The sequence below is a fragment of the Canis lupus genome, chromosome 31 (genome assembly GCF_003254725.2).
Source record: "Canis lupus dingo isolate Sandy chromosome 31, ASM325472v2, whole genome shotgun sequence".
Taxonomy (NCBI): Eukaryota; Metazoa; Chordata; class Mammalia; order Carnivora; family Canidae; genus Canis; species Canis lupus.
Window position 1 is genome coordinate 24,998,354 of NC_064273.1, and position 13,206 is coordinate 25,011,559.

The window sequence follows — 13,206 nt, forward strand, 5'->3', positions numbered from 1 at the left end:
ATTTTTCCAATTTTTTTTTCTGAATTCGTCTTCATTTGCATCAACACTCCCCTCCATTTATTTTGAAAATGAAAGACATTATGGGAATTACTGATAATTCTGAGCTAACTCCAGCTCCCACACATGAGACAGCTTCTTTGGCAGGCATAGGGTGTATCATCTCAGGAGTGCAGAGAAGCTTAAAACATGATTTGGGGCCATAAGCAATAAATGGAATACCTGTGGAATCAACTCTGGTGTGGTTATTCATGCTCAAGTGTTCCTGCGGGCTCAGTTAATTCCTAACTCTATTTAGGACCTGGGTTAATGCTGTAGGCTTTATGAGTTAAGGGAGGACAGATGGCTTTATTTTGGATTGTTAGGCATTTGAAGATCCCCCTGAGAAAGGTCTTGTGAGACAAACAACAATTCAATAAACAGTACCTTATAGATACTGGTATTTTATGGAAGCCATTCTATCATGATTAGGCCCCTGTGAATTACTCCTCAACCCCAGAGATATCTGTAAATAGGAGCTCATGTCTCCATGACAAAGGCATGTTTTTTTTTGTGATCAGGGTCAATGCCTCATTTGTTGTGTGATTTCAATCTCTAAGAGATGTATAATGATAAATTTGTAATAAAGAACCACTCGAAGGAATACAAAGAGGTCAGTCTGTCTTTTGGTAGTAAATGCACAGCTGGCAAAATTATTCTTCTATCAGGAAACTAGATTCAGGGAAAATAGTTTTCTTACAAATAGGAAGTTTTAAAATTGTCATAGACATTAGAAATTGACTCATTCAAACCTCTGTTTTCACAGAGGAGGGAATATTGGTATAGAAGATTTGGAGACTTCATGCAAGTCACAGAACTCATATCAGATTTAATACCGGACCCCAGGACTCCCAACACCTAATTCACTGCTCTTTCCATTGGACCATTATGATCTTGGGGGAGTGGATGTCATTGCCAAATTTTTTCTGAGAATGATTTTTAATCTTATTTGCTTTACCTATGACAATATAGCTTAAAGTCATGGACTCATAATATTCCCTGAAGGAGTTTTCTATTTTGTGTCATGTTATCACAAACTTAGAGTCAACCATCACATAAAGAAAGTCCCATGAAACATCTATTTTTTACCATACTTAACTTTTATTAAAAATGAATGTTGTAAATAGCTAGAGAACTGGATTTTTAGTTTAGGGAAGTTGAGGACAAAACAAGGTAAATGATCAGTTCATTGATGGTAATGGACAAGTGTGGGGGGTCCAGGAATTGAAGGACCTGCAGGAAGATGAAAAGATCAACTCAAAACCTACAAGCCTATTATTGATCCCTACCAGGTAGGTTCTCAAATTATCTCAATACACGGCAGACCTATTTGTGGTCTTACCACATGTGACTAACATACAGCTTGTATAACATGTAGCTCACCAAGAGCACTCAACAATCCTCAAAGTTGTCTACACTCAAGGAGAAGTATCCACTGATCATGTACTTGGTGCTACCACAATATCCATGAACTACAAAAATTCTCAACTCCTAACTTTCAACTTCTTTTGTCTCATCATAGCTTAGTAATACAGTGTTCCCGGGGTTAGCATATTCTTTACACCACAATTTGAGTAGCACTGCTCTATAGAGCTGGAGGTTGTGGATTAATTCAATCACATCTACTTCTTTCTTTTCAGAACTCCCTGTGGTGCTAAAGGGGAAGTCTAGCTGGCATGCACTCCTTTGAAGCATGGAGGGCAGAAATGTTTCTCAGTAAGAAAACTACCACTTGGTCATGTTGAAGGTACAGAAACATTCTCAATTCCTTTGACCTCCCCCGCCCCCGCTATTCCTGATGGTGCTTAATGATGGTAAACAAAATGGAACAGGGAATGGCACCCTTCTGCTCCCATATAGAGTTCTCTTTCATCATTTAGAAATTTGCTCTTATGGGGCTCTGCTGTACTCCACATTTGGAATTATAGACTATTTGAGAAGCTAGGGAGTTTAGATATACTGGAAGACCCAAATGCGGCTATAGAATAACTTTTTATTTTATTTTTTTATTTTTTATTTTTTTTTAGAATAACTTTTTAACTGTTAGAAATACCTGTATGTGGCTCAAGCACCTTAGGACATGGTTTTCCACTATTAGAAACCTACAGGAAGAACTCCATGGTTGGGAGAGTTTCCCTTAAGGATTCTTCAACCTCTATGTTCTACTCTTTACACCAACTCCTTCATATTACTTATGTAGGTCCTGACTTTGAAGACACACAGAAGGTCACATTTGGTTAGTGAAGGTGCTAGTACAGAATTAGTATCTTTTTCTTCTTTACTCCTGAGTTCTGTCCATTGTCATGCCCTGGTCTATAACGTTTATTTTTTTTAGATCAAAAAGTCCTACTTTGGTATTAGTTAGATTTATTCCTTTTTAATAGATTTTCCATTTTTAAGACCCAAATTTTAATAATTCTTAAACAGAACTGTTTGAATGACAGATATTTTTGCACTTCTAAATCCTCTGTAGTCTCAGCCTGCTAAATCGCTTTAAATAATATATATTTAAAAAATAGAAACAGTGAATGCCTCTTATTTCAATGAATATGTCAAAGGTTAATTAGAATATTTGTAAAGTACTCCAAGCTTCTTAGCAAAAGTTACTAAAGCTGAAAAGGCTTCATTTATTAAATCTGAAATCGTCTAGGTTTTTTTTTTTTTTTTTTTCCCAAAATACCGCAGGAGAATCAGGTATAGATAATTTCATTTTGCCTGGTTAAATCTGATTACGTGGCTATTCTGTTGCTGATGAAACATTGTTGGCAAAGATTAAGCATTTTTTCATCTAAAAATCTGTTATAAGGAAGCGTTACTGTAGCTCCATTGGAGGATCATCATTTATTTCTTTTTTCTCCCCCCATAGTGCTTGCAAGTTAAATACTCACTGGGAAATGATTTATAATGTATCTGTGTGCAGTTAAAAACTACTTATTGAAAATAGTAATAATAACTAGAACATGCAGTGTTTACTGCTTGCCAAGCACTGCTCTAAGTGCTTTGCATATATTAATTCATTTAATCTTCACAGTGATCATATGAGAAAGATGCCATTATTATGCCTCTTTTATAGGTGAGGAATCAGAACACCACATGAGGAAATGATGAAGCCAGGATTTGATTCCCGCAATCTGGCTCCAGGCTCTGTGTTCTTAACCAACGGGGAATCAGCTAATTGTTTTAATACACTGAACAACAAACTCATGATTTGGTTGTTTTAACAGCTAAATTTTCTAAAGAACCAGTGGTAGTAAGTAGTGGTGGTATTTTTCTATAATAATCAGAGCTGTTGTACTTCTTTCAGTTGTCATATAATGCATGGAACTATTTACATGAACTTAGGCAGCTTACATTGGTTTAAACAAAAATTAGTAGTATTTTCAGAAGTGTGACAGTTGGAACTTAAAAGGAAGTGTGGATATTGTTTATATTTTTTCCTTTAACAGTATTTTATATTTCATATAATCCTGTTGTTTGCAGTTGCCGGGTTTCTGTAAAACAGGTGTAAATTCTGTAGTGTAAGAGGGTCTTAAGACTAATAGAACCTCTATTTTATAGACATAGCCCAGGTTATAGGGCTCCTACACTGGAGATAAAAATATTATTATTTTGTAGGATGAACAACTTTGCAATTCTACTTAAGAACAATATGTCTGAAGACTTTACGTATAGATCCATGTTTATACATGATTATTTATATATATATATATATATATATATATATATATCCATCGCCCCACATGCATATATACACACTGGGGATAAATTATATTTGATCTTTGTTATCTAATAAAAAATTCTATTTGAATGTGAATTCACTATCATCAATACAGTGACTATATGTATATTGAACAAAGAAAATGCCAAAAAACAGTTATATTTTAAAATCTTCAATTTACTTTTTCTTTAGATAAATCCTGATTTCAGATACGTCTTAAAAATCAGTCAAAGACCCGGAAATCATCTATGTAGAAATTCAAGCTTTTGAAGCAGATGTATCAGAGGTAAATAGTTTGTCTTTAAAACAATCATTTTCTTTAACTCACAATTAAATAAATTACTTAATTAAATAATATATTCTCAGGGAATTTAAAAAATATGATTAATTTACAAAAATCACTTTGAAAGAAGATCTCAGAAGAAGGCATTTATACTTATAGTGAGGGCCTCTGTCTTTCAAATGTATATAATATGATCATTGCAGTTGATCATGCTCTTATCTTGAATTGATAGAAAGTTATGACATTTGCAGAATCTCCAAGGTTTTAAAAATTCATGTGCTCCCTTTATAAAATTCCCTGAGTGGGATTTAAACACCTTTGCTAAAACATTTTTCATGTTTTTCTCCTGTCTAGAGTTAAAGATTGGTCCATTATAGGCAATATACTGGGATTTGAAAAAGGTTCACTGTAATTGACCTCATGGATTTCTTTCCAAATACATTTTTAACATATGGGAACTTAACATTTTAGGTACTGATGGTAAAATTAGCTGAATTTTTCAAACAAAAGCTAATATCTTTTTATGCAGAGAAATTTGAGAAATGTCTTTCATTTTATGTGTCCTTATATGACTATTTCTGTCTGAAACCTGTCTCTCATAATGGCTCATTGCTACAGTTCCATTGGTGTGGTGCTCAACAACTTCTCTGAAATGTCTTTAGGGTTGATGACAGCTCCTAACCACTCCCTGGAAAGAGATTATAAAGGTTAGAGAGTCCCTTATTCCCATAGCCAGTCCAAAGTCCCTAGACCATGAAAGCCAGAAATGACAAGCCTGTTATGATTTTTTTAAACCTATTTTATCCAAGTCATTTTAGACTGAATCATGATCTAATCTGTGTAATCCTCTGGCTTGGGTCTGAGAGGATAGTGATTAGTTACAAGGCAAGCTTCTACTGAGAAACATTTCTTACGTGAGTATTTTCTACCCTTTTGGCTCACGAGGACTTCTGATATTCACACCACTTCCTGTCTGCACAAGATATGCTACTAAATCACATGTTGCATTGTGTTTAACAGGTCTGTGTGTATATTGTCACTTTATTGCCATTCAGGTCTTCAAGCTTTGCACAAAATTTTATACCTGACCCCCTCCTGTCTCTTATAGTGCCAACTTCAAGTGCTAGTCATACTGGAGATCCTGGAAAACATAAATTGAATTGAATCCTTCTGAACTACCTTACTCCGCTTCTCAGTTGAATTCTAAGGGCTGCCTTACTATCTGTTGCCTATCTACCACCTGGAAATGGTTCTTCTGCAAACACCACATATGTACCTAGCAAAGCTGGCTAAAACTAAGGTTTTTGTCAGGTCTGGCTTCTGAAAGTCTTTGAGATCTTGGACATTGGCACTCCCTCTGGACTTCTCTGTCAATTAGCAGAAGGCACATCTTCCAGAGATCACTGACAGTAAGAAAGTTGAGCAAAGAGCAAAAACAGTTTTCTAAAAATTCCCAGGGACTGAAAAAGTAGGACTATTAGCTAGGGGTAAGTGTTGGATGCTAATGGTGATGATGTTGCTGGTGAAAATGATAATATCTAACTTCCTAATTGTTTACAATTTGCCAAGTAGCACTGTGAGCACATGACCTATTAAGTCATTTATTCTTTAAAATAATCTTATGAGCTAATTATTATCTTCAATAAACAGGAAGGGAAATCAAGACATGGAGTTCAAAGAATTATTAGTTCATAGCTAATAAGCAGTAAAGTCAGATTTTGAAGCTATGCTATCTGGCTCCAATATATGCAATCTGAAGCATTTCACTATAAATTGTAAATTATATCTCAGCAACTGGAGTTAGGTATATCTCCTGAGAAGACTGGTTGGTGTTCTCTGTCTCTGAACAAGGACTAGCCCCATTATCCTGTTTAGATGTTGGTATGCAAGGGGCATTGGAAAATCCTCCTTTTTCAGGCCTCAAAATGTTCTTAGATTTTTTATGACTATGCTTTCTTCAATTGGAAAAAAAAAATGTGACTTGCTAAACAGGCATCATGAGACCAAAGTTTGGGCTATTCCATTTATCCTGAAAGGTAATTAATAGAATTACCTCAAGGAGAAAGAAGATAATTTTTGCACTTTCCTTACCTTCTATGAGAGAGGGAGAAAAACAGTGTCTTAGTGTTCTATTATGAAAGGGGAAACTGTAGCTAGATGCCTTTGCTGTCAACTTTCTTGAGTATAAAAGTGAAAATTGGTCATGTCGATCTTGGGGAAGATACACCCAAGTTGTGTCCACAGCTTGGTCACGAACTGAATGATCTTTGTATTTCCTAAGATGCTGGTGGTAGTCTTAGGAGCTTGGAAGGACAAGGAAAACCTTTATTGTTCAGGCTTTGAAACAGTAGAAAGAAGCAGGTAATTCTGCAGTGGAGAGCTGAGAAACCAATGTAGTTAACATCATATTATTAATTGGTATTATCCTAGTGGAGAATAAATGGGAGTTTGTTGAAAAGTTCTCTAAAATGAAATCTCTTGAAGTTCTGAAATAGTAAGACTCTGACATAAAAAGAGTCCATTTATTAATTGACAGCCTGACAAGGAGAAATAAAAGATCCCCTTATATTTGGAGAATTTCCTTAAACATCTTCCACAGTTCCTGGATGGTTGATAAAATACTCTGCCTCTCCTTAACCTTGTCTTGATAATTGGCCTAGTGGTAAATGACACCCCTTGACCAAATGGGCATTATATCACTCGTAGTGCTTAAGACTTTAAGACTCCAAGTGCTGATGACCTTGAGAAAATGTAAAGTTTAATAAGCATTATTAACTGGGTCTCCTTGGCCACAGAACTTAGAGTTGTTCCTTTTTTTTATGGACAATATCAAATTCTAGCTCTCCATCTAGCCTAGTGAATGTATGTGGAATTCATGATTTAATTCTAGTTCTCTTGTGTAAATACAGTTCTGATGATCAATGTAATTATTCTATACACAAATGACTCAGTGAAGAAAAACTGCTTTGGCCTCTCCTGTCTCAGACACATGCTTTGATCAACACTTGTTTAATAAATGTCACTTTATTTCCTTAGCCTTATCTGAATTCACAGGTAGGTAGTGCAATTTCACCTGAGCTACTTTAAAAAATTAAATTTTGGGTTTTTTTTTTTCATGTTGAAAATCAAATAAGCCAAATATGAAATCTGGGCTTGTGCTGTCTGCAAAAATAGAAAAAGGGGAAAAAAGCCAATGGATTTTGATTGAAATTTTAGTGAGCCACTTTTGGCCACACATTTCAGAAAGAAGCTTCTTTAAAAGCTTGTGGCCCAGAGACCACGTTGAGGGATTAGGTATTTTGTGTCTTCACAGATTTTGGTGATTTCTATAGTTTTTTCCTTTTTGCAACTTCCTATTCCATACCTGTAAAAACAATTTAGAATCAACTTGAAAGCAAAGAGACAGATTTCTAATATTTGGATGCTGCCAAAGGGAAATATATATATATATATATTTTTTTCTCTGCTCCTAGGAACAAAAAAACTTTAAATTACACTGCATATGATAAGAAAATGCTTCTTATTAGAAGTTTCCTTGTGATTGCGTGAAAATGAGACCCATCTGAGAAAATGGCTTATTACCCAACAATGGATCAGAACATGCTAGATTAGACTGGGCGAAGGTGATTTTCCTTATTCATTCAACAGCCCAAGAGACAATATTGTCTTTGATTAAGAGAGAAGGGGAGGGAGGTCTGATGGCACAGCAAAGGTGAAATATTAATGAAGGCCTGGCTCAGGACTGAGTTTTTTTTTTTTACCATTAACTACTGTCACTCAGTGACTCAAGGTGGAAATACCTTGAGCGCTGAAAGCCTGGAATGTTTCTTTCCCTTGCGGAATAATCCAGTTTAAAAACCCTGAGTGTGTATCCCTCTGAAGCTTTCTGACAGCTTGCCTCCCTCAAGGGGAAAACTAAATCGGATTTAGTCCTTGTTCTCTTTTTTGCAAATAAATTCCTTCTTGATAATAGGGTTGCCAGGCTGCAAGCTAACTTGTAAATCGAGGAATATGGCAACAGTGTCTCTTCCTGTGTGGGTCTCCATTATCCCTCCCGCTGTGGTCTGGATGTGTCCCTCTCACATTCAGATGTTGGAACCTTTAACCCCAAGATACTGGTATTAGGAAGTGAGGTCTTTGGGAGGTGTTTAAGTCATGAGGATGGAGCCATTACAAATGGGATTAGTGCCTTTTTAAAGAGGCTCCAGAGAGATCACTTGCCCCTTCCTCCATGTGAGGATATAACGAAGTCTGTGACCTGAAATAGGGCCCTCACTCAACCATGCTGACACCCTGATCTAAGACTACCAGCCTCACAGAGTGTGAGAAACACATTTCTGTTTTTTTATAAGCTACCCAGTCTTTGGTATTTCACGAAAGTAGCCTGAATTGACAAAGACACGCTGTTTACCTCACTCCCTTTGTCCCTCCCTCCTCTGATGGAATTCCATCTTTCTTAGAATTCATCTGTACATTTGTTCATCTTTTAAAAACATATTTTCTGAGTGTCTACCATGTTGCAGGCATTGCTTTAGGTTCTGGAGATGTAATGGCAAACAAAACAGAGCAATTCTCTACCCTCAAGGAGCTTACCTCAAAGCACTCTCTGATATTTGGGTGAACCCCAGGTCTTCTACTCACAGATTTGCAAATTTGGGGTAAGTCATTTAACTGAGCTGTGCCTCATTTTCTTCATATAATGGGGACAATATTAATACTTGCCTCAACCAGTTTTGATAAGGAACAAATGAGATAATATATGTAGAGCATTTATAGAGTGTGTGGCTATGAGCTAGTGTCTTGTGCCTGCTGCTCTTCTCATTGCTGTTGTTGGTCCTATCCTCACGTTCTTTCTCCCTGGGATGCTTTTTGACTCATCATTTGCCTGGTGACCTGAGAGACCACTTTAATTTGGTGCCTCGTTTTCGGGGCCAAGGAGCAAGCAGGAGCCCTCTCTGAAAAGGCCTAGGAAGCAGAAGGTGTGAGTAGAACATGACTACTTTAGGGAAATGCACCATCCAACATGCTTGTAATGGGTCCTGCTGGAAAAATGGGGACCAGCACCCTTTGTATACAAGAAGCATGTGGGAAGCAGAATCAGATGAAAATGAGGCTAAGGGGTGCTTTGTGAATACACAGGCTGGTTGCATAGTAGCAAAGTCAGGTCCATTGCTTGTGCAAAGGGTAGCATCTTACTCTTCTATATTTGTTGTATACATCCAGAAGGTAGTAGACTCTTCTCTGCCTCTACTTATCTACTTCTCGAAACTTTAAAACTTTTTGACACTGGTAAGAGAGGCAAATCATTTCAGATATTTTTTCAGACATACCCAATTCTACTTTGGCAGTATCCCTTGGTCCTCTATGCCTTGCAGGTAACTTTCCTGGTTTCTGACAAGTATCGTGATGAATCACTAGCTTGAGGTAAGCTCTGTCTTTTCACACTATTGATTTTACAAAAATCCAAGCTTTCATAAACTTGGATAGCCATATATTTAATGTCATTTGTCCTTAAAACAACACTTGTCTAGGGAAGAAATAATCACCACACGTTATACATTTACTAAATCAATGATGTATTTCTTAAAGTGAAAATAATGTTTAAGAATCACCTTTTTCTAACATAGAGGATAAGCAAATCCTAACTTTTCATGTTACTCTGTTTCGGGTAAACCTCTGGGTAGACTTTACTCTTAAAATAAAGTAATTTTTATTTATCAATTGTTATTGTTAATTGGTACATAAAATTTACTGCATAAGTAGAACCTATTTTGGTGAACCAATACTGGTATACAAAGAAATGTTCCCTTTTTTTTCACCCTTAGTTTTTTTTTTTTTTTTTTTTTTTTTTTTTTTGGGGTTCTAAATTAATATTCTTCAGCAGTCTTTGTCTACTCAATCCTGGGGTGACAACTTCATTTTTGGTATCTAGGTATGAAACATTGACACAGTGTTTTTTTAGAGTTTATTTTGGTTGCACAGCTGTTTTTCTTTTTTTTCTTCACATGAACAGTTATCTTTCAAAAGAAGGCTCTAGCTTATCCCTGTCTAACTTCAAGTCTGTGACTTTGAAAGATAATTTAGCTTCTGGAGATATTGTTTTCTTCATTAGTAAAGTGAAGGGCCGACCGTCATGATCTCTAAGGTGTTTTCGCTATCTCTACAACTCCCTGGATCTATTGAAATCCATTCTCCGCACCCCCTCACCCTAACCCATGAGAGCTACTGTATCTGGGATTTCATAATAGAAATTATAGAGGCTTATTCCATAAGCAAGGCAGAAATCAGTTGCTTTATTTTAAGTAAGTAATTAAAAAGAGTTGAACAATGAAATGCACTTGACAATAAAACTGTATCACTCTAACTTAATTCTTCTTTGGTGCTTTGGAAGGCACTCTGGCTATTGGAAAGCTTCAGGCCACAATGAGGGGCACTGTCCTTACTGGTGCAAATACAATATTTGACTGATATCCCCTGGGAATTCTTTTTCATTCTAAATCTCCAAATAAATTCCCATATCAACACATTTGTTATCTTCTTCTATCTCATTAAATACAGAATATAAGAACAAAATAATGATATTCAAGTATTCTGTATTCTGATTATCAGAATTTAGATTAAGGAATCTTTATTTTATGGGTTCCATGCATGAGTGGTTAGTTAATGGTGGTTGGGCTGTGTTCAGAAAACAGCATTTTTTTCTAGTATAAAGGGAGAAGATATTGATCTGTAGATCTGAGTGTACTAAATTGGGGATAAAGGGAGCAGAGAAATTGCTTTATGCTGACTGCTGAGGGCACATGGGTTCCTTGTAATGGGAGTGTGTCATTATAAGTCTTATTTAAAAAAAAAAACAAAAAACCAAACCTGCCCACTTTCTTTTTCTTTTCTTTTTTCTTTTCTTTTCTTTTTTCTTTTTTCTTTTCTTTCATTCTTTTTTTTTTTTTGAGAGACTTTTATTCCACATTCCCCTCTCCTCAATATGAGATAACCTTTGAGAATTGTCAGTTTCTTACCTTGAAGAAGGTCATTGTCGATCCATCTCTGACTGCCCCATATTCTATCTTGGTTTGCTTTGCCAGATCATCTGCTGAATCTATGGGAGATTCCATTCTCTCTACTGTCAGGAAGGCAGCCAGATTGGCAGTGTAGGATGAAATGATGATTAAGGTGAAAAACCACCAAATCCCTCCAACTATTCTGGTCGATAGAGCTTTGGGCATCAGCTCTGATCCTGTGATGTTATCACCAGAGTAAGAGTGTTAAACAGAGTTAAGAGAAGAGGGAAGACTCATGATTTGACAGTAGTCTAGGGAGATAATGCATTTTTATGACATAAAAGTTAGAAAGCCATTAAGGACTTACTCTTTTGTGTGTAGGTAAAATAGAAGTATGTTTTTAAGAAAAAAGATCAAAATCTAAATGATCTTTTATTACTAATTGCAACTATTGCTTGAAATATAATTTATCAACATTTGATGGCATTAAAAGTTTTAACCCTGAGATATTCCATGTCTAAAATTTATAGAGTTAGTTTAATTGCTTAGATTTGGGTTTGTTTGCTTGCTTTTGTTAAAAAGTCAATTGCAAGACTACTTTGGGGGCTTTATTAAACCATATGATACAAATCTTATTGTGTGAAATAAAATTTTACAGTCTTTGTACAACTATGGAAGCTTTGAAACACTAAGTTATTTTTGTTTAGGATTAAAGAATGTGAGAAACTTTTAAAAGATTAATATTATGCCATTTGTCACGTGTGCTTTAATACAACTTTAGGATTTTACAATCAAATTAAATAAGAGAAAGCCACACTTGACAATAGATGAATAATTTTTTCATTGTTTTATGTTACTTTTAAAGTCAAAATTATTTTTTCCTAATGTATATTCTTGTGTGATTGGGAAGAATATATTTACTGAAAAGCATACTTGTGTCCTTTGAAGTGCTCATTTTTAATTATACTTCACAGACTGGCCATTTCTCAGGTGGAAAGGGGCCCTTCCTGGTAAACTACATTTTTAGATGCCATCTGATGACTATTATTTGTGAATGATAACATGGGGAAGCACTTAACCTGTTTATCAAAAGACTCTTTCTCTATAAAAGAAAGGGTATATGGGTCAAGTTTATTTACACAAAGGGTAAACATTTGTGATAACTCTCTAGCTCAAAGATGTTGGTCAGTCTGAGCTGTAGATGTCTATGAATCCAGTAGTAGGATTATAAAGGGGCAGAAGTGAGTATGCAATTCTACTTCTACTTCTACCCAATTCTACTGATTCATGGGTGGATTTTGGCTACTCTGATTGCCTGAAATTCACGAAGGATGCTGTACTTAGAATTTCCTCCATGAACTTAGAGGCATAGTGAGTTTAGATGATCAATTAAAAAGCGGAAAGTATAAAAATCCTAAAGGTGAAATATCTGGTTTCAAGGACTCTTTCACTACTCTTATTGGGTGTTTTGAAGTTTCGGAGTTAATGGCTTAAGATGGAACAGAGAATTGGAGTTTACCAGTCTACAGATAAATGAGTTTATACTCAAATTTAATCTATAAACAGACACACATATTGCTTATGAAATCAAAGCCAGCTCAGGGCTCATGATAAGCAGATCAAGGTTGGCAGAATTTCTGGGCTTTGAATTAACAGATACATTTTCCTAATGCTCTTAGGTATCTAGGAGCTTTATTCTCTTTTAATGAGGTAATTGTTTCATTGCAATTTCTATTTCCTTCTTTGGTTTGTTTGTTTGAATTTGGGTGTGTAATATTACACAGATTTATAATAGTTTCCATTAAATTGCCTCCAAGGATTTAGTGGGATAGTTTGTTGCTGTTGTTTTAATCTTGTGATTTAATGGGATTTATGTGCCTGTGGGTGTCTGTGTGTGCTTAATGCCCAAGGTTGTTTCATATCTTTGTACTTAATTGATCTAGCAGCCTTTTGGCAGTGTGATATTATTTAGATCTTTAGTCAGTTATCATTAAAATACCATTTATTTCATAAAATAGCCATGGGAAATAAGTAATACAGTTAATAGATATATTTTTGTAGCTTATAGGTATAGATTTTCTGCTGTAAATTTATCCTTATGTTATTTGGTTGCATTTGTGAAGAGATAAGGTAATATTTTATTATTTGTGTAATTATGTAGTATGTGGCAG

The 13,206-nt window shown here is 35.6% G+C and overlaps 1 protein-coding gene across 5 annotated transcripts in view; it reads right to left on the bottom strand.

Moving 5' to 3' along the window:
• The window catches only part of GRIK1 (glutamate ionotropic receptor kainate type subunit 1), a 361,362-nt gene that overhangs the window by 23,296 nt on the left and 324,860 nt on the right, over positions 1 to 13,206 (bottom strand). For all 5 annotated transcript variants that reach the window (XM_025449799.3, XM_025449798.3, XM_025449800.3 and 2 more), the window contains one exon: positions 11,054 to 11,271. In XM_025449799.3, coding sequence (XP_025305584.1) covers positions 11,054 to 11,271 — 218 coding nt within the window. The remainder of the gene's footprint in view (positions 1 to 11,053; positions 11,272 to 13,206) is intronic.